Source organism: Sus scrofa, chromosome 8, assembly GCF_054392235.1.
Source record: "Sus scrofa isolate SSC_HxYL_T2T_F1_AM1 chromosome 8, Sscrofa_HxYL_maternal_Yorkshire_Landrace_v2.0, whole genome shotgun sequence".
Taxonomy (NCBI): Eukaryota; Metazoa; Chordata; class Mammalia; order Artiodactyla; family Suidae; genus Sus; species Sus scrofa.
In genome coordinates, this window is record NC_139390.1 from 143,304,492 (window position 1) to 143,326,302 (window position 21,811).

General features: G+C 46.6%; 1 protein-coding gene across 3 annotated transcripts in view; it reads right to left on the minus strand.

Annotated features, from left to right (window-relative positions):
* BMP3 (bone morphogenetic protein 3) overlaps window positions 1-21,811 on the minus strand; it is a 29,948-nt gene that overhangs the window by 4,289 nt on the left and 3,848 nt on the right. For 2 of the 3 annotated variants that reach the window (XM_084970735.1, NM_001206388.1), the window contains exon 2: window positions 6,425-7,335. In XM_084970735.1, coding sequence (XP_084826861.1) covers window positions 6,425-7,335 — 911 coding nt within the window. Of the gene's footprint in view, window positions 1-6,424; window positions 7,336-11,176; window positions 11,366-21,811 lie in introns of all 3 variants that reach the window. The other variant, XM_084970736.1, reaches the window with a different exon arrangement.

Consider the following 21,811-nt stretch of genomic DNA (forward strand, 5'->3'; position numbering starts at 1 on the left):
TACACATTTCTTTCCACAACCTACTAAAGCCCTGGCATCATTGCCCATTTAGCCCAGTCTTCAGTGTTGCCCGCACCAAAATGATGCTAAGTGTCTGTCATTTACTAAGTGTCTGCTATGTGCCAGGCATGGTACATGTAGCATTTCTAATCCTTACAACGAAACTACCCTTTCTTGCATTTTACAGATAGAGAAATAGACTCAGAAATGACTTGTCCAAAGTTGTGTAGACGGTACAGTGAGGATCTGAATCCAGATTTCTAAGCAAGCATCGTTTAATGAAAAATGACTTAGTTTCCAAACACAGGGGTTCATAAACCCTAGGTTGTTTTGTTTTTTTTTTTGGTTTTTGTCTTTTGTCTTTTTAGGGCTGCACCTGCGACATATGGAGGTTCCCAGCCTCGGGGTTGAATTGGAGCTGTAGCCACTGGCCTACGCCACAGCCACAGCAGCGCCAGATCGGACCCGCATCTGCAACCCACACCACAGCTCACAGCAACCCGGATCTTTAACCCCCTGAGCGAGGCCAGGGGTCGAACCTCATGGATACTAGCTGGGTTCATTAACCACAGAGCCACCACGGGAACACTCATCCCAGGTTTTCACTAACAGGACTGCCACAGAAAAGACTTGATCTTGAGCCTCTGCTAATCATAAAGAACCTATTCAACAAGCACCTATTTCCCGTAAGTATTTCTGCCACTGCTCCAGTGGTGTTCACACTTTGTTTCAAAAATAACACCAAGCATGTCAAGAGGCACTGACATTTCATCATTTCCACCAGGACGAATCGAGGGGATTACTTCCTAACTGGGCTTAAGAAGACCACACCGCTGGCCGCTGGGGGGCACTGTTGCTCCACGGGTTCAGATTCGAACACTGTCGCCTGCACCGGCTTCGAAACCGGGGCATATACTCTGGGACTACTCCAGGGGGCCAGAGACAATCCCAGGGCTGTCAGAAGTTTGACCCAAGACGCCTGGGTAAAATCTGTTCCTGAGAAATGCCAGATGGGACCGCGAGCTGACCTGGGGCACAGGTGGCTCTGTTTAGCGCGCCGGCCAGCCTGCTCCGCTTGGAGGAGCGTCCCTGCTCCAGGCCCAAGGCTGCCTCGGCACTGCCAGCGCGGCGAGGGCCTCTTCACGAGGTGCCTCCTCTTCCACCTGGGTGCTCCCCGGTGTCTCTTCTGAGCAGGTAAAACTAGTTTTGTTTCCATTTCAATTCAAATGCATTTAGAAACAGGAATGTGGCGACTTGCCAGAATCACATGTCAGGTCAGAAGTGGGATTTCGGCCAAAACTCTGGCTTTTTAATTTCAAGATTTCAAGCAATGTTTCAGAGGCACCTCTGCCCCTGGTGAATTGGTATTCTAATTTTATACACCAAGCGCTCCCCGGGTGGGAAACTGGAACAAGGTAAAAGTTTAGGCAAACATAGAAGCCAAGGGAGAAGCAAGTGAAATATTTCAGTGAAAAAAAAAATTATCTCTACATTAGATTTCAATGTGACTGCTAACAGGCATAAATTACGTAAAAATCAGTCTTGAGGATGTGGCCAGCTCCTTTCCTGACTCTTTCTTCGGAGATTTTAAGTGTGTGTTAAAAAGAATAGTTAACTTTCAATTACGTAGCTTTGCAAAGCTAGGTCTGCTCTCCCCCAGAGCATAGGAAGTCCAGGAGTTCTCCTGCGGTGCAGCTGGTTAGGGGTCTGGCCTTATCACTGCAGCAGCTTGGGTTCAGTCCCTGGCCCAGGAACTTCCACATGCTGAGAGTGTGGCCAAAAAAAAAAAAAAAAAGATGGGAAGTCTGTGTTGTTCCGTGTTGCTTATCCTGTGCCCCATGGCATCAATGCCATCTGTGTAACTGGCACAAACAGCCATCCATACCATCCAACAGAGGTCAACGGCCACCGTTGGCTATTTCATCATTATCAGTGATTTCTAAAGAAAACCTTTGCAGCCCTTCATTCTTCTCTATTGATTTATGTTAAGATTCAGTCATTCAAACAGCACACGATAATGCCCAAAAGGATTTTTTTAAGTCAAAGGTTTTCTGACAATATTCTGCTCTTGCGAATGTTTTCACGCCTCCTTCCCATACTGTTTAATTTTCATAGAAGCAGATCTATTTAAGTGGATGAGGACTTAACCCGTAAGTCCTGCTGAGCACTCCTGGTCCTCAGTCCTGCAGCCGAATAGGCTCTGGGCACTGAATAAATACTTGCCAAATGGATGAAATACTTAGAAATAATAGCATACCCTTCACTGTACCTATTTCTGTGGAAATAATTCCCATCAACAAAAATAAAAGGTTCTGAGCAAATGACCCGGTGTAGTTATGGAAAATATTCATGGGTGTTCCCTAGGAAAATTCCTGTCCTTTAAAAAAAAAAATCTCCAACTCACAAATGATAGATTCAGGAACCACAAGCCGTCTCTGGTGGGCTCAGTGGAATCCAGGCACAAGCCCATGATCCCCGGCTGGTGTGTCTTATCAGGGACCGCTCAGTTTTCTAAGGGAGTTGCCCCCTCTCCTTCCTCCCTGTGGAATCCTCTGATCCAGCTGCCACAACCAGGGATAATTCCGTCATGCGCAAAAGATCCATGCGCTCATCCGCGGGTGTCGAGCGTCTGCCGGGCTGCCGTGTTCGTTTGCTTTGGGGATCCCATCACAGCGCTCGGAACCCGCTTTACTTATGTAGCTTAAGAAACCAGCAACGACACGTGCAAACCCGTGTAATCTCCTTCCGCCGTCTCTCTCTTTGCTGGGGGCGAAACGTCCTGTCAGCATCCACTGCGGTCCTTCTCTTGCTTCGGTAGCTCAGTCCATCAGGATTCGGGGCTCTTCGAGTTCCTCTTCACACTCAGAGGTCGGAACTGGAGGCCTCAGGAGACTAATTGAGGGTGTATCATTTTGCACTCATTCCATGTGAATTTCTTCTTTACATAAGATGCTTGGTTCAAGAGTTGAGCTTCTTTGCTCTCGAATTCTGTCTTTGCTCTTCCCAGCCTTTGCCCCAATCCATGCAAAAATGACCTCATTCCTCCAATCCTTGTTGGGTCCCCTGGACCTCTGTCCGCAGCCAGGGCTCAATCCTTTTCATCTGGAGTCTCTGTTTTCCTTCTCTGCTATGGCGGTGAGGGGAGGCAAAGGCATACGACTTGGCTAAAGCTCTAGGGGTGTTTTTCATCTCATGGCAGAATTCCAGGGGCCTCCCCCTGGGAGAACACATTGGCTGTAGGGGCTAGAAATCAGAAAAATCCAAGCTGCGGTGTCTGTGAATGAACCCTGCGGCGGTCAGGCCCGCGCCTGCCTGCCACGCCGCGGGCGCTGTCCCGAGTGGGGTCTGATTACAGACGCAATAGCAGGGAGAGGGTTCATCGGCGAGCCTTCGTTCCCGACGTGGGCCGTGGGGCTTCGTGCCACGATTTTCCAGTCCGGCCCACGTGGGTGTGACAGCCCAGAAACTATCTAATTGGAATCAGCGAAAGGGCAAAGCCTGGAATTTGGGAAAGGCAGAACACAGCTGTTCTGAATTACAGACAGGTTGTCGACTTTTGCAGACGGAGCGCCCGGCCCTCGGGAGCAGCTCGCGCTCCGGAGGCCAGAGGAAGGCGGGCCGGCAGAGAGGACCGGCCTGGGAGCCTCTTCCTCTGGGGCAAAGTGTATATCCACAGACTGAAAGTTCCTTGGCGCCTCACTTAGTCCACATGTGTTTATACGGATCTGGTCAGAGACCTTATTTTCTCTGTTGCTCAGACAATAGTTTCATTGAAGTGGTTTACTCCGAGCCCCACGTTGGACGCTGTGCTGAAAACAGCGATGCTGATGAATAACCCTCGATGTCCCAGCTTCATGCTCCTTCGAGCTCCCCATCCTTCTGGCAACGGCTCCCCCTTGAAAGACACAAAGCCTGGATGGCATAAAGGGAGCCACCAGGAAGCTTTAAAAGCTAAGCAGATCACACAAGGTGATGAGAGACAGAACTGCAGGTCGCCGCCAAGCTTCCAGTCTCAACTCGGCATGCAGACCCATCTCAAGCTCCGAGAGAAAACTCCACACGCACTCCTGTTACGTCTCCCCCGAGCGTTGACACCAAGTCTCGACAAATCGTGTCATGAGTCCAGTCCTGCCTTCTACGCACCCCTGATTCTCTCCCCCTCCAAAGAGCTTGGGGACTGTCGGACCCGAAATGGAGAATTCGTGATGTTCCAAAGGGGACAAGAAACATCTTACAAAACGCTTTCTTGTCTTGAGTCTTTTATTCTTTCGATCCCTTTTCTTACATGGTTTTTTTTTAAGACCATACATTTGATTTTCTGCTCATTTCAACCATGATTGTTCACGGTCCCATCAATAGCAAGAAATGTATTGACTGCCTACTAAGCACAAGATGCTCTAGAATCTCATTTTCCACCATTCTTCTTATGTACGCACTGTAATGTTTCTGTTCATCATTGCACCTGTTTCAAAGATGAGGAAACTAAGATACAGAGGGTTTGAGTAACGTCTCTCCCCAAACCATAGCTGATAAGAGGGAGAATCAAGTTTTAAGCCAAAGGGGTTTGACGACGTGTGGACCAGCAGCATCGACAACATCTAGGAGCTTGTTACACATGCAGAAGCTTGGGCTCTACCGCCCGAGCCACTGGATCGGAATTTATGGATTAACAAGCTCGCCAGACAATGTGCAGGCGCGTCAAGGTTAAGACACCCAGCTACGACTGAGCACGAAACTTGCACAAACGCGCTTCTTTCCTTAAACTTATCTCCACGCTCCTTAACTTACTCCTCTTTGGTTTTAAAGTATGATTCATTAGATGACTGAGCACCGTGAAAGAGACCTGTGGAATCAACAGCGAGGTTTTTGAACAGGAAAAGCAAGCAAAGCCAACAGGGGACGGGAGATTGTGGAGCAAGGTCAGATCTTGACTGACGGACTGACTGTCTGAGCAGCTCCACATTATCTGGCTCCCTGATCCTCAAATCTGGAGTTAAGAGGAAAGAGGAAGACGTGACCTGGGAGAAATCTGTCTGTGACAGTCAGAGGGATTGTTTGGAAGACTCAGAGACCCACTTAAAATCAGTCACCCCAGATTTAGAAATGTTTTGAATCCCTCGTCGCCTCTCCATGCCCCAGAGCTAGTCACAATGGAAAAGAAAGCTTCGTCACTCCCCATTTTATTGGTTGCGTTGTTTTAAATGCTATCCCCGTTTGAGCAAGTTTCGTTTGATCAGTAAAATATCCTTTATAAATATTTAGACAAGATAAGGTTGTTTATACCATTGTAAATGTATATAACCCTTACTTTGGGTTTGAGTTTACAAAAGATGGACTCCACAAGATTCCACATGTAGAAAGCTCATCCCCCCGAAACATTCTAACAGGAAAATGGGATTTTAGTCAAGCTCCTGGCCCTGAGGCTGACCTGGCCTTGCTTTACCTGTGTTTCCCTTTGCTTCCCAGAAACCACAGGACTGCAGCATGAACATGCCACTTTAAAGATCTATTATCTGAAGCTGGTCCCCTTTTGTGGCAAAGCTTTTTTCTCCCCTTCATTAACGTACAATAGCAGAAGCTGATTCCCTTCAAGTTTTGCAACAAACACACAAAACCCCCTGCTCCTATTCTTCCTCTGGTTTCTATTGCTTAGGGTCACTTTTTGTATAACAGAGATTCAATTTGTTACAAGCTAAGAATAAAAGTGTAGCCATAGCTTAACTGAAGGCCGGGAGTCACCACTGTGTTTTATTAGCCCTAAATTCAAAGAGAATAGACACGCATTGCTGGGGTTTGGGAGGCTTCTGAGAGTGTATTTGTCAAGGTACCAAGTACTTATTGGATAACCTTCAGTCCCTATTGATTTTAGAAGAGATTCAGGTGAGCTCTGGCTGGGTGAAACAAGTCTTATCCTGTTCTGACTTCCTTTCTGATATTCACCCAGGAAGCAAATGAAATAAGTACATTTCACGAGGCCAGTGGACCTGGCTCAAGCCGGATCCTGACCCCTGCGGCGACGGTTCACCTCACGAGAGACTCTCAGGAATGTTCTGCATCAAACCCGCTCATCTTTCCCTCCTGACATATATGCACTCGTTCCCTGAAGCCCTTCAGAGATCAGCCTTCTAGCAGTTGGGGCTTGCTGTGGACAGATTCAGATGCAGAGGTGGCCATGCAGCTGAAAACGCACCGCAAAAGAAAATACGTTTTACACACACGTTTTTTTTCTCCTGTTCTTCTTCACGCCAATATTGACGTCATTTCGCTTCAATAAGTATCAAAGAAAAACCAAGCACAACCATGTTACCTGTTAGGCTTTAGAACGCACGGAAGGAAGGTCTGGACGGAGTCTGTAAATGAAACACACGCTCAACTTGTATCTTCCTACAAAGAGACAGGAAGTGGGACAAAGAAGAGGGGCTACCTTTGGCATGGGGAACTGGCAGGCTCCGGAGCAGTAATAGGCATCGAAGGACTTGGGGGAGATGATCCACTCACTCCAGCCAATATCCGCAAAGTCCACCTTAAGGTACCGCCTGGCACAATTCCGAGGCTCGATCCACTGCCTTCTTCTTGCCTTTTTCAGGGTCTGTTCATCAAACTGGAGCGTCTGGCTCTTCTGGTGAGGTCCCTTTCTCTGCTTCTTTTTGTTCTTACTCTTCTCAGGGGGCTGCGTCTGCAGGGTCTTATAAGGTTTTCGTTCCTCCCACACCCCATCCTCCTTGTACTGATACTCTGCCCCAGGAAGCTCGTTGTTCTGCAGAGGCAGCAGCAGCCCAGCAGAACGCTTCCTCCGCCTTTCCGTAGAAAGGGCAGCCCTAAGGTGGCGATCCAGTTTGGGCACAGCTCCAGCAGGGAAATTCCTGTGTCCTTGTAAGCTGGCTACCACACTCTCTGGCTCAGAAATGGCAGCATCGTTGGCATATACCAAGATATAAGGCTCGGGAAAGGGTATCACCTTCTTTGGCAGCTGGTGTCCCCTGGAAGTAATGTTAAATCCTATGAGAAACTCCTCGTTTTCTTTGGCCTTCCTCAGAAGTTGAGTGATGTCTTTAGACAGCCAGGACGCCATGTCTCGATGAGGTTTGGCTACATCCACTGACAGATGACCCAGGAGTTGACTTTGGTTTCTGCTCAGCTGGAGGACCCACGCGGAGAGACTGATCTGAATGTGCCTCCTCTGAGCGTGGTGTGAGCATCCTCGGGAGGCTGGGCAGCTCAGGGTGGCATTGATTAGCTCTCCGATATAGAAATACAGTGTGGCAGATAAAACGTTTTCAGACTTGGTTAGAGAAGTCAGGTTAAAAACATGCAGTTCCTTGTTTTCAAGGGTTCCTAGGAAGGAGAAAAAAAAGAAAGAGGAGTAAACAGGACCCTTACCTTACATCATACACAAAAGTCAACTCAGTGGGGAGGTCCCGTCGTTAGAAACGAATCCAACTAGGAGCCATGAGGTTGTGGGTTCGATCCCTGGCCTCGCTCAGTGGGTTGAGGGTCTGGCGTTGCCGTGAGCTGTGGTGTAGGTCGCAGACCCAGCTTGGATCTGGTGTTGCTGTGGCTGTGGTGTAGGCCAGCAGCAACAGCTCCGATTTGACCCCTAGCCTGGGAAAATCCATGTGCCACAGGCGCAGCCCTAAAAGAGAAAAAAAGACAAAAAAAAAAAAAATTAACTCGATGAATTAATGACCTTAATATAAGAGTTAAAAATCAGGAAATTCTTAGAAGAAAATATAGGTGTAAAAATCTTCATGGCTTTGAATTTGACAAGCGGATTCTTAGATAAGACACCCAAAGTAAAATAGCAAAAGAGAATAACAGATAAATTAAAAAAAATAGATAAATTGATAAATAGATCAGACTTCATCAAATTAAAAATTGTGTGAATCAGAAGACATTATCAATAAAGTCTGTACAACATAAGGAATGGAGAAAATACTTTCTAATTCATATATATGATAAGATCTAGTATCCGGAACATAAAAACAATGCTTATAGTCAACAATAAAAAAGACAAACTGATTACAAATGAGCAAAAGAATCAAACAGACACTTCTTCCAAGATCTACAAAGGGTTGACAAGCGCATGAAAAGACACTGAGCGTCATTAGTCATCGGAAAAATGGAAATCAAGGAGGTCCCACTGTGGCTCAGCAGGAGCGAATCTGACTGGTATCCATGAGGATGCAGGTTTGATCCCTGGCCTCGCCCAGTGGGTTAAGGATCCGGCGTTTCTGTGGCTATGGCTCCATTCAACCCCTCGCCTGGGAACCTCCATGTGCCCTGGGTGCGGTCCTAAAAAAAAAAGCCAAAAAAAGAAAAATGTAAATCAAAACCACAGCGAGGGACCATTTGACACAAACCAGGACGGCTCTAATGATAAAAACAAAATAAGTGTTAGCGAGGCTGTGGAGAAACTGGAACCCTTTTGCATTGCGAGCTGGAATGTAAAGTGGTTCAGCTGCTATGGAAATCAGGTGGATAGTTCCTCAAAAAGTTAAATGTAGAAATACCACATGGCCCCACGACTCTCCCCTTAGGCATAAACCCAAAAGAATGGAAAACAGGTAGTCAAACAAGTACAGCACCCCTGTCACAATAGTCCAAGGATGGAAATAACTCAATGGGCATCAGCAGATGAATGGATACAGCACGTAACAGAATAGTGGTCCTCCATAAAAAGCAATGACGGGATGATAACGGATACAACGTGGGCGAACCTTGAAACATCACGCCAAATGAAAGGAATCCGACACAAAAGGCGCCACGTCGTAGGCATCCATTTATGTGAAACATCCAGAACGGGTAAATCCAGAGACACAAAAGCCAACTGTGTTCACCAGGGGCTGAGGAGAGGGAGGAAACCGCTGAACGGGTAGCGGGGTGTACTTCGGGAGGCTAGAAAGATCTTGGAACTAGAAAAGCTTGGTGATTCCTCGACAGAGTTGAAGGTACAAAATGCCACTGCACTGTTCCCTTAAAAATAACTATTTTTAAATTATGTAATCTTCACCGCAATTAAGCAAAGAAAAGATAACAGACTGATTTGATACACTGGATAAAGATGAAAGCAAGGAGCAGTCTTTTTCACTAACTGGCTCTTTCCTCTACTGAAACACAATCATAAACTTAGTGATATGAAAGCTGAGGGAGTTCCTGTCGTGGTCCAGCGGAAACAAATCTGACTAGGAACCATGAGGTTGCGGGTTCGATCCCTGGCCTTGCTCAGTGGGTTAAGGATCTGGCGTTGCCATGAGCTGTGGTGTAGGTCACAGACGCGGCTCGGATCTGGTGTTGCTATGGCTGTGGTGTAGGCCGGCAGCTACAGCACTACCCCTAGCCTGGGAACCTCCACATGCTGCAGGTGTGGCCCTAAAAAGACAAAAGCCAAAAAAAAAAAAAAAAAAAAAAAAAAAAAGAGAGAGAGAAAGCTGAAAGCTCTGGCTTAAAAAAAAAGTTAACTATTTTTTGCTTATTTTAATTTTTTAATTTTAAAAAAATACTTAATTCCATTCACTGGAGCAACACTGCTGCCCCCGGAACTACAGGAGATGTGTGTAAAGCCGTCCACAAAGCGTCCAGTGAGGGTTTCTCAAGTTGATTATTATGTCATCAGTGCTCGTGCAAACCCTGGGCATGTGCAGCTTCATCTCCCGGCCACACAGAGTGAGGGCTGCAGGATGGAGGCAGGGAAGCAATGCTTTTTTGGATTCGGGTAACGTATCTGAAAAAATGAGCCACACATTCAACAGCGTCATAAAGAGTTAATGCTGTTGCAGAGCTGGTCCGCAGCTTAGGACAGGACATTCAAGCGTCGAATGCTGTGGTCTTGACAAAAGTACAAAAACCAAGCAAGTGTATTTCCCTTTAAAAAATATATATAAAAATGGGCTGCATCGACATTATAAGGAGGTGCCCAGACCAGAGACTGAATCCAGCCTACGCTGCATCTGCAGCAACCCGGCATCCTTTAACCCACTGTGCTGTAGTCAGGTTCTTAACACACTGTGCCACAGTGGGAACTCCCGGGTCGTTGTATTTCCAATTCTTTAAATGCAGAAATGAGAGAGAGAAAACACCGAATGGGTGGTGAATTAGTAAGGGCAGAAGTTGGTTCCTGCTCTTGAGATCCCCTGATGAGCTAATGCTAAGACGGAGGTTAGACCCAAGAATCTCCAGTCCTGGGATCCGTCACCAGGGCCTGGGCCCTCCTCCATGCACCTGTTTCTTAAATATATTTAATTCAGAAACATACACGCAATGGTGGAATTATGTTCTTGATCAAAAACACATTTCGCTAAAAACAAAACATTTTTATAAAGAGCTGGAAACTTTAAATGAGTTCGTGGAGGCCCCGAGTACAAGCAGACTGTGGTGGGAAACATGTTTTACTCATTTCTAACATGGTGTGAGGGGAAAGGGGGAAACGGCGTTTGTGAGCGTTTGTGTAATCCATGACACCAGGATAATATTTTACAGACCTTTGTAACAAAGCCATGGCATCAGGCTCGCTCAGAGACTCCAGCTTTCATTCGCACCAGTCAGCAGAACCTATACTTTTACCCAGATGGAAGTTTAAAACGGAAGGAGGGAGGAGTTCCCATCGTGGCACAGCGAATATGGATCCGACGAGCATCCATGAGGACGCGGGTTCGATCCCTGACCTCGCTCGGTGGGTTAATAAGAATCTGGTGTTGCTGTGGCTGTGGTGGAGGCCGGCAGCTACAGCTCTGATTCGCCCCCTAGCCTGGGAACCTCCATATGTCACGGGTACAGCTCTAAAAAGACAAAAAAAAAAAAAGTGGAAGCAGGAGAAGTCATTTGTTCGAAGTCATGGCAGTCAGATAGTTGCCACAGGAACGCACCGCGGGGAAGAGACGGGAACGCCGAGGGGTGTGGTGCTGGTGTCTCACTGGGGAAACCAACCCTGCTCCTTCCGCCTACATTTTGCTTCAAAATATTTCCTTCTCTCAAACATGTTTCCAGCATCCTTGTGCCCTGCTGTTAACTAGGCTCCTCCTGGGTCTAATCCTCAATATCATCTCATAAAGGTCCCAGAATTCAGCACACTGCCCCTTCCGATGGCTCTAACTTTAATTCAGTGCCTTCGTTTAAAGCCAGAGCCCCACGGCCTGGTCTCAGCTCCGCCACATCCAACAGCTGTCCTCAGGCAAGGTACCTGAACACGTTGTCTCTGTTTGCTCATCTGTGACATGAGCTCAGCAGCATCCGTCCCAGAGGCGTTGTGAGAACTCCTGAAAAGAAGGCAGGTACTGCACGGAGCCCACAGGAAACTCAGTAGAAACTGCCTAGCATGGCGAAGTCTGACGGCACAGCAGCTGGTCCCTGCCATCCGAATGGAGATGTGCTGGCAGCGTAAGAAAACACACACCGCATTTTGAAGACAGTGCAAGACGAGCCCACGGCAGCACACGAAAGCATTTTACACTGATTACACGTTGAAATGATAGTATTTGGACACACTGGGTTAATAGTGTGATATTGTGATTTTTTAATAAGAAATATATATTTGGTCTTCTTCTCTGTTTCTGGCCCAGAACCCCTAAAGCCCTTGGAATTGTCTCAGTGATGAGAGTCATAAAGCTGTCCTTTGTTCAGTTAATGAAGTGACTTTTGGAGGTCACCTACGAATGGGGACTGGTTGTCTGGGAACCAACCCTGTGATTACAGAGGTGGTCCTTTCAGCTCCACGCCCGCAGCCTCTGGGATTGGGGGAGGAGCTGCACTGAATGACTCACCAATGGCCCGTGATTTAATCAGCCTTGCCTACCTAACGAAGCCTCCAGAAAAATTAAAAACAAAACAAGGTTTGGAGAGCTTCTGGGTTGGTGAACACGGGAGGGCTGGGGAGAGGGGCGTGGGCTCCAAGCCCTCCCCCACCTGCCCTGTGCATCTCTTGGGTCTGGTAGTTCCTAAGTTACATCCTTTTATGGTAAACTGGTAATCTAGTGAGAAAACGGGTTTGAGTTCTGCGAACCGCTCCAGCAAATTAGTCGAACCCAAGGATGGGTTTGTGGGAACCTCCAATCTCCAGCCAGTAGTTAGAGGCTCAGGAACCAACCTGCATTGGGATCGGCAGTGGAAGACAGTCTCGTGGGCCTGAACCTTTCCCTACGGGACTCGATGCGATCTCTGGGTGGAACCTGTCCAAGTTGATCGAATTCTAAACACCCCGCTGCTGTTTGAGGATTGCTTGCTGTGTGGGGTCCCCCACGCCACACAGGAAACGGGTGCAGGATTATTTAAACTATAATATGATTGAAATTAATTTCACCTTTCGCTTTTCATTTATTGACTGTGGCCACTAAAATTTTAAATTACATATGTGGCTCACATCTGTGGTTCAAAGTCAGTTTCTCTTGGGCAGTGGGACGACCACTGTTTTTGTGGGCACATAATCCAAAAGGAAAAAATAGGCACGTTTTTCTCTAAAAACAGTGAAGAATGAGGAATCTGCTAAACATAAATATGCAAACTGAAAGGTAAGTTGTGCAAAAGATTATTGTCTCGGAATTTATGCACTGGAAGTCCTTCATGAAAGGACATATTAGATTAAGGCAATTCTCGGAGGTCCTGTTATGGCCCAGCAGAAACGAACCAGACGAGCATCCATGAGGACACAGATTCCATCCCTGGCCTCGCTCAGTGGGTTAAGGATCTGGCGTTGCCGTGAGCTGCGGAGTAGGTCACAGATGAGGCTCAGATTCTGCATTGTTGTGGCTGTGGTGCTGTGGCTAGCCTGGGAATTTTCGTATGCCACAGGTACAGCCCTACAAACAAACAAACAAACACAAACAAAAAAGAGAACAAACTGACATCATAATAATATTAAAAAACAATGGTGGTTGTTATCAATTTAAAAAACAACAGTTTATGTAGTGTTAGGCTGTCTGCAGCCTTCGGGTACCAGGAAGACATTAGCTGCACACCACCCTAATCCAGGGATATCCAGAGCTGCATGCTTACTTCTAGCTGCTCTCATTTTCACTACTCTACGGCTACAGAAGAGAGCAGCTGGGAAAGTGACCGAGATGCTGGTCTTAAAGTTACCTCTTCCAAATTTGAGTCGAGTAGCAGAGAATATACCTGGGCTGGAGGAAGGAAACAAAGGGTCAGGAGTGCCATGAGAACTGTTTGCAAATACCTGCAGAGAGACGGGGATTTTTCTTTTCAGGGTCAAAAATGAGAACTGGGTCTCAAGGCGATGGTTGGATGGAGGCAGAGTCCAGGTCGCTGTGCGTACTGACTTTCTAAGTGTCTGGCCTGGCGGTGAGACCCCCTGTGGGACCAGGCGGGCAGAGAGAGACGGTCCGCATTCCAGACCCTTCGCGGTAGCGAAGGTGTGAGAGGCGAACTCGATCGAGGGCTCTCAACCCCCTGGCCAGGAAATCCAAGAGGCTGTATCTCCAGCTCTTGGCAAGGAAATGTTTTTGATGCCAAAATATAACCACCAACAGGTGGTGCTGTTTTCTTACGGTTTGCTGGCGCCCGCAAAGGCCGGGGTTTTCCTTGCTGAGACCACACCTAGTTAGGAGGTGCCCTTGGCATGAAAATTCTGTTTCGAATTTTCTAGTCACAGTACCTGTGCATTGGAAAGGGGTTAGGGCTCAGGTGAATTTCGGAACAAGCCATACTTTCCTTTACGCATCTGTTAGGACACTGGCTGCTGCCACTTCTCCCTGAAATGCCTTCACCCAGCCTCTGTCTCTTGGTTTATCCAGATGTGGTTTTTAAGGCAAAGAAGAGGCAAGCTTGTCAGGAGAAGCCAGGGTCCTTCCGTTCAGACGCTGCCTCTATTCCTATTTTCATCATACTGCTACTCCTTTTTCTAAGGCAATACATTCCTTAAAGGCAAGGCCCTGTAGGCATCCCGTCAGACTCTCCAGCCCCTCGCCTGGGGCCTACCTCTTAAATGGTGCTCAATAAATGCAATTTTTATGAATAAACAGATGTAGTCCAACCTATTCATTGTAGAAATGTAAACACGTAACCATAAAAGTCAGCCAGCGAAGGAGCCTTGATTTTGGAGAGGAGCCTCGATTTCTGAGGTCTTCTATCACCTACATGGATTTTTTTAGAAGCTTGATTATTAGATAAAGGCAGAGGCCTTATTTCTGTTTTCATCTGGAAAGAAAGCACCTGCACGTCATGGAACCAAGGACTCAGCAGGCAGACTGCGACCTGGGACCCGACTTGGGACCAGCCGTACTCTTGCGAGAGCTCAGCTCCTCTTAGGGAGGAGCCGGGTGGTGCCGGGGGCGCGGCAGGTGGAAGGTCACCTTCACGCTGGCCCACACAGGACGTCTGCAAAGGGACCTAGATCGTACAATGGAAAGCTGTCTATGTAAAGTCTGATTTTAAAACAAATAGACGCAATGAAATCTTGAGGATGAGTTCAATCCCCAGGAAGCAGGGAAAACATTTTCGTCATACAGAAAATATGTAACTAAGAACAACTCCTTTGTTCCACCTCTTTCTCCAAACAAAGCACAGCTGCTGGGAATACCAGGGGTGCCTAGAACAGGGCCCTAGACGCCCGTCGGCATGGGCGGAACCCCAGCCACAGATGATGGAGTCAAGGCCGCAGTGCTTTTCCGCCACCTTCAGTTTCCAGGCAAAGTGTCCAAGGCCAAAGATGATGCCACGTGTGTTTCCCTAGGACAGCAGAATGGTGGCCAGTGGGTGTCTCCACTCTTAGCCTCCAGCCAGGGGCGCTCCTGGACTGCGCGCCCTTGGAGGGCAGACCCACGTTCCAGGCAATCTTTGCACGCTTAGCACGGTGCACCATCTGGAGCACCGATACCCTGAAAAATATTTGTTAAGTGGGTCCAATGAGCCACTGTGTACACTGACCCGGTTCCAAAGTGGTTCCTACCTACCACCAAAGTGAACAAACGTCCAAGCAGTTTCAAGTTCCCACAGTCGGCGAAAGGCCTCTTGGGATATGAGTACCTTCCGGAGCTTCCTTTCGGTTCAGCAGAAAAGAAGCCTTGCCAGAGCAGAGGTGCGCAAAGGAGAGTGTGTGCCATCCCACACACACTGGTAAACGCCTTGTGGGAAACGCTGCCCTGGAAGTTTATTTATTGATTGACTTTTCCCACACTCACCGCACCTAGAAGTTCCCGGGTCAGGGATCGAATCTGAGCCACAGCTATGACCCGTGCCCCAGCTGCTGCAATGCTGGGCCCTTAACCCACTGTGCCACAGCGGGAACTCCCACGGCAAGTCTATTTTTGAAGGTTTCTTTGCCTGGTTGGTAGCTTTTCTACTACCTTTTCTTCTCTAGACCCCCGAACATCTAACTCAGCTCAAGTGAAATATTTGCTGAGAGCCTACTCTGTGGCAAACTATGCCAGGTCCTCAGAATACAAGCAGGAAATGAGATCTGCTCTTTGCCCTCGGGAGACCTGGCCTCTGCTTCATCATCCTCTTTCTAGCAAACCTCCCAGGCCCCAGACTCCCCGCAGCTGGGAAGGAAGGGCAAGACGTCTTTATTAACTCACTTTTGAACGCCTCCCCAGGGGAAAACTGTCATAAAGACATTCGTAGACCTTCCAAAGTGAAAAGAAGCGTACCCTGATATAAATTAATAAACCATTTGTCTGGGGAAAGGCCCACTAAAAGGGCCAGATGAGAGCAGGACCAGAACGTTAATCAATCCTGGATTTCAGGCCCTGGTTATAAGATCCCCGAAACTCCAGGGACGGGGGCTTAGCGCAGAGTGTCTCAGACACGCATCAGAGTTACCTCGATGTTCTGAGAAAACCGATTTCTGCGCCCCACCCTTGGAGCCGCATTCAGATGGTCTGGGAGGGCTGGAGAGGGTCTGACAAGTTCCCAGCTGAGGCTGAGGCTGCTCATCCAGGGACCATACTTCGCCGAAAACCTAACTTGAAGAAATCACTATAAAAGTGTACAACTAGGATTCCCGTCGTGGCGCAGCAGAAGCGAATCCGACTAGGAACCATGAGGTTGCGGGTTCGATCCCTGGCCTCGCTCAGTGGGTCAGGGATCCAGCGTGGCGATGAGCTGCGGTGTGGGTCACAGACTCAGCTCGGATCCTGCATGGCTGTGGCTGTGGTGCAGGCCGGCGGCTACAGCTCTGATTCGACCCCTAGCCTGGGAACCTCCCTGTGCCAACGCGAGGTCCTAAAAAGCAAAAAAATAAAAAATAAATAAAAAGGAACGACTCTGCTCCACCCAGCCACCAAGGTCAGGACAGAAATGCAGGTTTGGGATATCCTAGATTGTGTTACAAAAAGACCGCCACCAGATATAGCCTTTGTGCTAAAATGACTGTACATGATCCATATTTTAGGTATGGTTCAAGTTTTGTGGGGAGCTGGAGAGAGACAATCTCTCAAAACCTTAAAAAATATCTCATTTGGGGAGTTCCTGTTGTGGTGCATCGGAAACGAATCTGTCTAGGAACCATGAGGTTGTGGGTTCAATCCCTGGCCTTGCTCAGTGGGTTAAGGATCCGGCGTTGCCATGAGCTGTGGTGTAGGTCGCAGACGTGGCTCAGATCCCACATTGCTGTGGCTGTGGTGTAGGCTGGCAGCCGCAGCTCTGACTGGACCCCTAGCCTGGAAACTTCCATATGCTGTGGGCGTGGCCCTAAAAAGCAAAAAAAAAAAAAAAAGACTATCTCATTTACCTAGGGCTTCTAAACTTTTCATGCAGGTTCACATTCATTTTTCTCATTATTTCAGCATCTTTCTGTGGGACCAGCACAGTAGGTGTGACTTAACCTGTGTGTATTTAGCCAAGACTAGCATTTAACTCTTCATGCTTAGCCTCAGGTAAGAGAAATTGCAACTCTAGGAATCTCTCCTCCCTTCTTAACTCATGCCTTAAGTGCAGCAATTACACTCAATTCAAACAGTCTTTAGATTAATTCGAGTATTTAAATTAAAATTTTCTTTGAAGGAAAAGCAAATAAGATCATGTTGGGCCTCAGTAGTTTTAATTGTAAAATCTGAGCTGGGCAAAGAACTTTTCATTGCTGAAACGACTGGATGCAATTATTTTATGAAGGGAATATTTAATACGCACTATAATATTTAATAGTAATATTTACTGGCGGCATAAAGAAGAACAGCGAAGCTGGCATACACAGTGGGATTACTTTGTTCAAACGCTTTTACCAGAATGTGCCCAAATGAAGTCAAGGCACTGCCTTTGCTGTGGTTCTACTGCCAAGAAATGGTGGCTCTTAAAAGAAGGCAGATCATTGAAGGAGTCAATAAACCCCCAGGGTCGATTGGCTTCCTCATTCCATGTGGATGTTTCACATAAATAAAAAGACATCTCTGCCTTTCATAACATCATCCCTGAAGAGACACTGCCTAGAGGACTGCTGTAGGTGCCAAGATTCTAGGAAACCACCACTACTGACACGTGCATAGACGAGGGGTTTCATGGATTTCTGGTCCCCGCGCCATGGTTTACTACCCTCCAAGGCAGATATTATCCTGGTATTCCTGTGTCACTTTATTAGGGCTACGCCAGTGTGTCCACGACAAAATTCTATTTTCCTGGGTTCATAACATAATCATAAAAGTCCACTCTGAACTGAAAACTGGCATAGGAACGTTCAAAGAGAGACTATTAGTGATGCCCAGCTTCCTTCCACCACACCACGGAGAGGCAGTCATTAAGATGCTGACTACTAGGACATGCAAACGGAAGAGATGGGAAACCCATCAAAAGTTTAGGAGAAAAGTTACAACGTTGGAGCAAAAAATCCTGCACAGCAAATACAAGGTTGCTCAATAATTTTCACTAGGCTTTTCGATACGTGTGAGTTTTATGGTATGTACTAAATACAGCAAGCAATGGGGATTATGTGAGGGATTTGATAGGTTTCTACAACCAAGGGATTAATGGCGATAAAACATTAACAAAGTGATGTGTGTGAGCGCCAGTGAATTTTTCCACAAATCAAGTAGATTTTCTTGAAAAGAATAATACCAGATTAAATGCTAAATAATAAATATTAATGCTAGAGAGAAAAACAATGAAGGAGCATTCATAAGGAAACAGGCAAAGTGAAACTTAGTGACGGAGACTCTAAAAGTACATTCAGAGACGTTTAAAACAGGAAATCAGAAAGATGGTACCGTCGGCCCTTGGTATCCGCAGGGAGAAGCCCCCACAGACACCAAAACCACAGATGCTGAAGTCCCTGACACAAATGGCAGAGGACTTGCATATAACCTGCACATATCCCCCTGTATACTTTAAATCACTTCTAGGAAGTTCCCTTTGTGGCTCGGCAGTAACGAACCCGGTTAGTATCATGAGGCCTTGGGTTCAATCCCTGGCCTTGCTCAGTGGGTTAAGGATCCGGCATCATGAGCTGTGGTGTAGGTCGCAGACGCCACTCGGATCCCAGGTTGCTGTGACTGTGGCTGTGGCTGTGGCTGTGGCGCAGGCCAGAGGCTGCAGCTCCTTTTCAGCCCCTAACCTGGGAACTTCCACATGTCCCACCAGCGGTCCTAAAAAACAAACAAACAAACACCTCTAGATTACTTATAGCTCAGAAATATCCAAGTTTTGCTTTTTAGAAGTTTCTGGAATTTTCCCCTCTGAATATTTTCAATCTGGGGTTGGATCTGTGGACGGCCAGCTGTACAATGCCATGGGCCCCGAGTCCGAAACCTAACGACGTGAGTAAACATCCTGAGTAAACAAATGAGAAAATGAGACGGTTTTCCGTCATGAAATTCACTTGAACCTGGCCTCTCTTCTTTCGTGAGACACGAGGAAGGCTCTGAACCAGTTTCCCCAAATGGATATCTTAGCACCACAATTCTCTAAAGTGCTCTCTTAGGGAGACAGTGCTCGACTCTTAAGGGGGTTCCCTAGCTGTCAAAGGCCCTGGAAGTTCCCCAAGCAAAGAAAACTGACCACTTCTTCCACATGGACTTAACCAAGGAACGCAATGTCATGTAACGCCTGTTAACATCTTTTAAAGGCTTTCTTCTATCAAATCTCCTCCTATGAAACTTAGATGAGATTATTAGAAATAATAGGTATTGAGATGAGCTCAGTGTGTTTGAAAAATTGTGTGGCCAATCCATCATGTTTATTTCTTCTTCCACGTAAATCAGGGGTCGGACTGCTTTCTTTGGAGCCTCTTCCAAATTCCACGATGTGCATGAGCAGGTTTGACATACATGCCCCTATTTAATTTTTAGAAATATCTGAACTAGGTCAATAAAGTGCTTATAAACTTCCACTGCTTAGATAATATGTTTGTAACCCGCTTAACATATTCTTAAGTATGTATATATAGTTCACTGTACAAATACCTCTGAGTGAGTTGTGTGCTTGGGGGATATTTTTTCTTTTTTCACTGACCTCATGGTCTCTTGGTCTCTTTGAGTATGTCTGACTCTACCAGAAAGCTAAATTTAAATTGTTTTTATGTAACTCATTCTCTCTTTCTCCTTTCCATTAGCGTAGATGATCAAGACTTCATGGTACTGTGGATTGTTCGCTGTCAGAGACAGTAAAGCTGTCTTGCCCATGACAGTAAAAACTTCATTAAGGGCTATCATGTATTCGAAGCAGTGTGTAATTCAAAGCAGCTGCACATCCAGCTCCCCTCTCCAGATGTACTCTTGCTCTTTGAATAAAAACATCGCATAATCTACATACGCTTTAATTTCAAGCCTAGTTCTTAGGTGCCAGAAATTTCAAGGTAACTATGTTTTAATGAAGTTATCATATCTCCTCCTTATCAAATCCATCCAAAAGGATGCTTTCCCACTGGCCTATGCATTTCACAGCACCGGCTCCTACTGGAATGATTGTTCAGCCCATAATGATATCTTTCCTAAAGGCTTATATTTCAGCCTTGCACCCCAAAAACATGTCAAATGATAATTCTTGATTTTTAAAGATTTTTGGTTATAGTAGGAAAGACTTTCCCCTTTCTCACTGAAGGAAAATATTCACCTTTGGGTCTGACTTTTCCTCTTTCTTTTTTATCTATGAAGTCTTGTGATTTTCTTTAAAAAAAAAAAAAAAGGTGGCATATATCCACTGAAACGCAACCTTTTTGTATCTGTATGTCATAAACTAAAATAATGATAGTCTCCTAATAAGAACATCTGTGCTTTAATCACTTTTCCTAAAGAGGTTAAATTTATGATTGAGAAAAGCAAGATTAAGTGACTATGGACATGATGAGAGATTAATGAACACAAATTATGTATCTTAAAGGATCAGCCAGGAGAAAACCTCACGCAAAATACCCTTCTTGGATTACACAGATGCCAAGGGCAACTTAAACTGAGATTAAAGTAAAAGCTGATTTCACATCCCTCTTGTCTTCTTTCAAGACGATGTGCTTTCCTAAAGCTGAGCTTCTCTGTCACCAATAATTTTGTAAATTACCTTTTACAAAGGGAAGGCTGAAACCTATCGTTATGCAAACCCTTACACATCACAAAACGACTTATGAACACTCCCGACTTACGGTTTTGGCACACCAGCTGCAGAGCGCAGAGGGAGGAGAGAGGGGTTAGCAGAAAGTGCATCTGGGATGGATGCCACCCACCATCAAGTAATGGCTTAAGTAGAAAGTAATCAGAGGGAGACCACAGCAGCTAAATTTCAACCAAAGACATTCTAGGTTTAGAACAATAAATAATTTTAATCAGGTATGTTCCAAGGAGCAACTAGAGCTCTAAGGCTGTAACTCAGCCTGAATAAGCACTGGCAATGTCTGCCGGATCAGCAGCTACTCCACGATGCCAACACACACCTGACATTCCATGAACATCTGTACCATCCTCGGTCCAGAGAAGCCCGTATGTTGTGGCACCTAAGGACCACGGACTAGAAAGTCTATCTAACGCATCACCGCAGACAGCATCTTTCACCTACATCAGAACACGTCACAAGGTGAAGGGTGCTCCGGAAATGCTGATACGGATAAAGGAGAGAGACGCACCAGAAAGCCTTAGCAGCCTCTTGGAGTCCTGCCTTATTAAAGCCAGAACCACCTTATAATGCGGTCTTTTTAGTGTATCAGTAACTAAACAGTCTTGGAAGGGCTCCAAGACGAACTGCCTCTCCAATGTAGTGACAGGACACCTCAGCTTCCACAAAACCAGGGTCTAATGGTTTGATGAATAAGTCACTAAGACAGCCTCTAGGATGCTCAAGAAATTACTTTCCTTATCAGGGCGCACAGCCTTGTATCTCTGCTGCAAGCTGCAGTTCATCATTTCAAGGGAACTTCTGGCCTGTGTGGCAGAGTTTATCAGTTGATGGTGTAAGACCACAGAGCGGCTGATAGGGGACACGCTGAAATTATAACGCATGGAAGGAGTTGAAGCCGAAAAAGTAAAGGGGGCCTGAGTTATTCAAATCCTTATCCATTTCCCACCCACTCATGGTTCCCTCTGTCTAAAACAGACACACAAAACACTCTACAATAGGTGTGAATGAAACAAATTCACATACCACCTCCAAACTCTCGGAGTCACACGGCAATGAAACCTGCTGACACCAAAAATGCTACTCTTCTCTTGGGTGCCTCGGCTACTCCCTAGGAATATTACTAGGAAGATGAATATCAACGAAGACTCAGCCTATCTCCATCCTTGCCTCCTGCCCTGCCCACCCAACTTCTCCTGTTCTTCCCACGCTGCTCCTGAGCTGTGCCCTCGGAGTTGCACTAAACAGGGCATTCACGGGTGTGGTCGGCTGTCAGATGGCTGACACACTGTGGACAACCCAGAGCCAGTTTCGGTTCCCTGAGCAGAGGCCAGCTCCT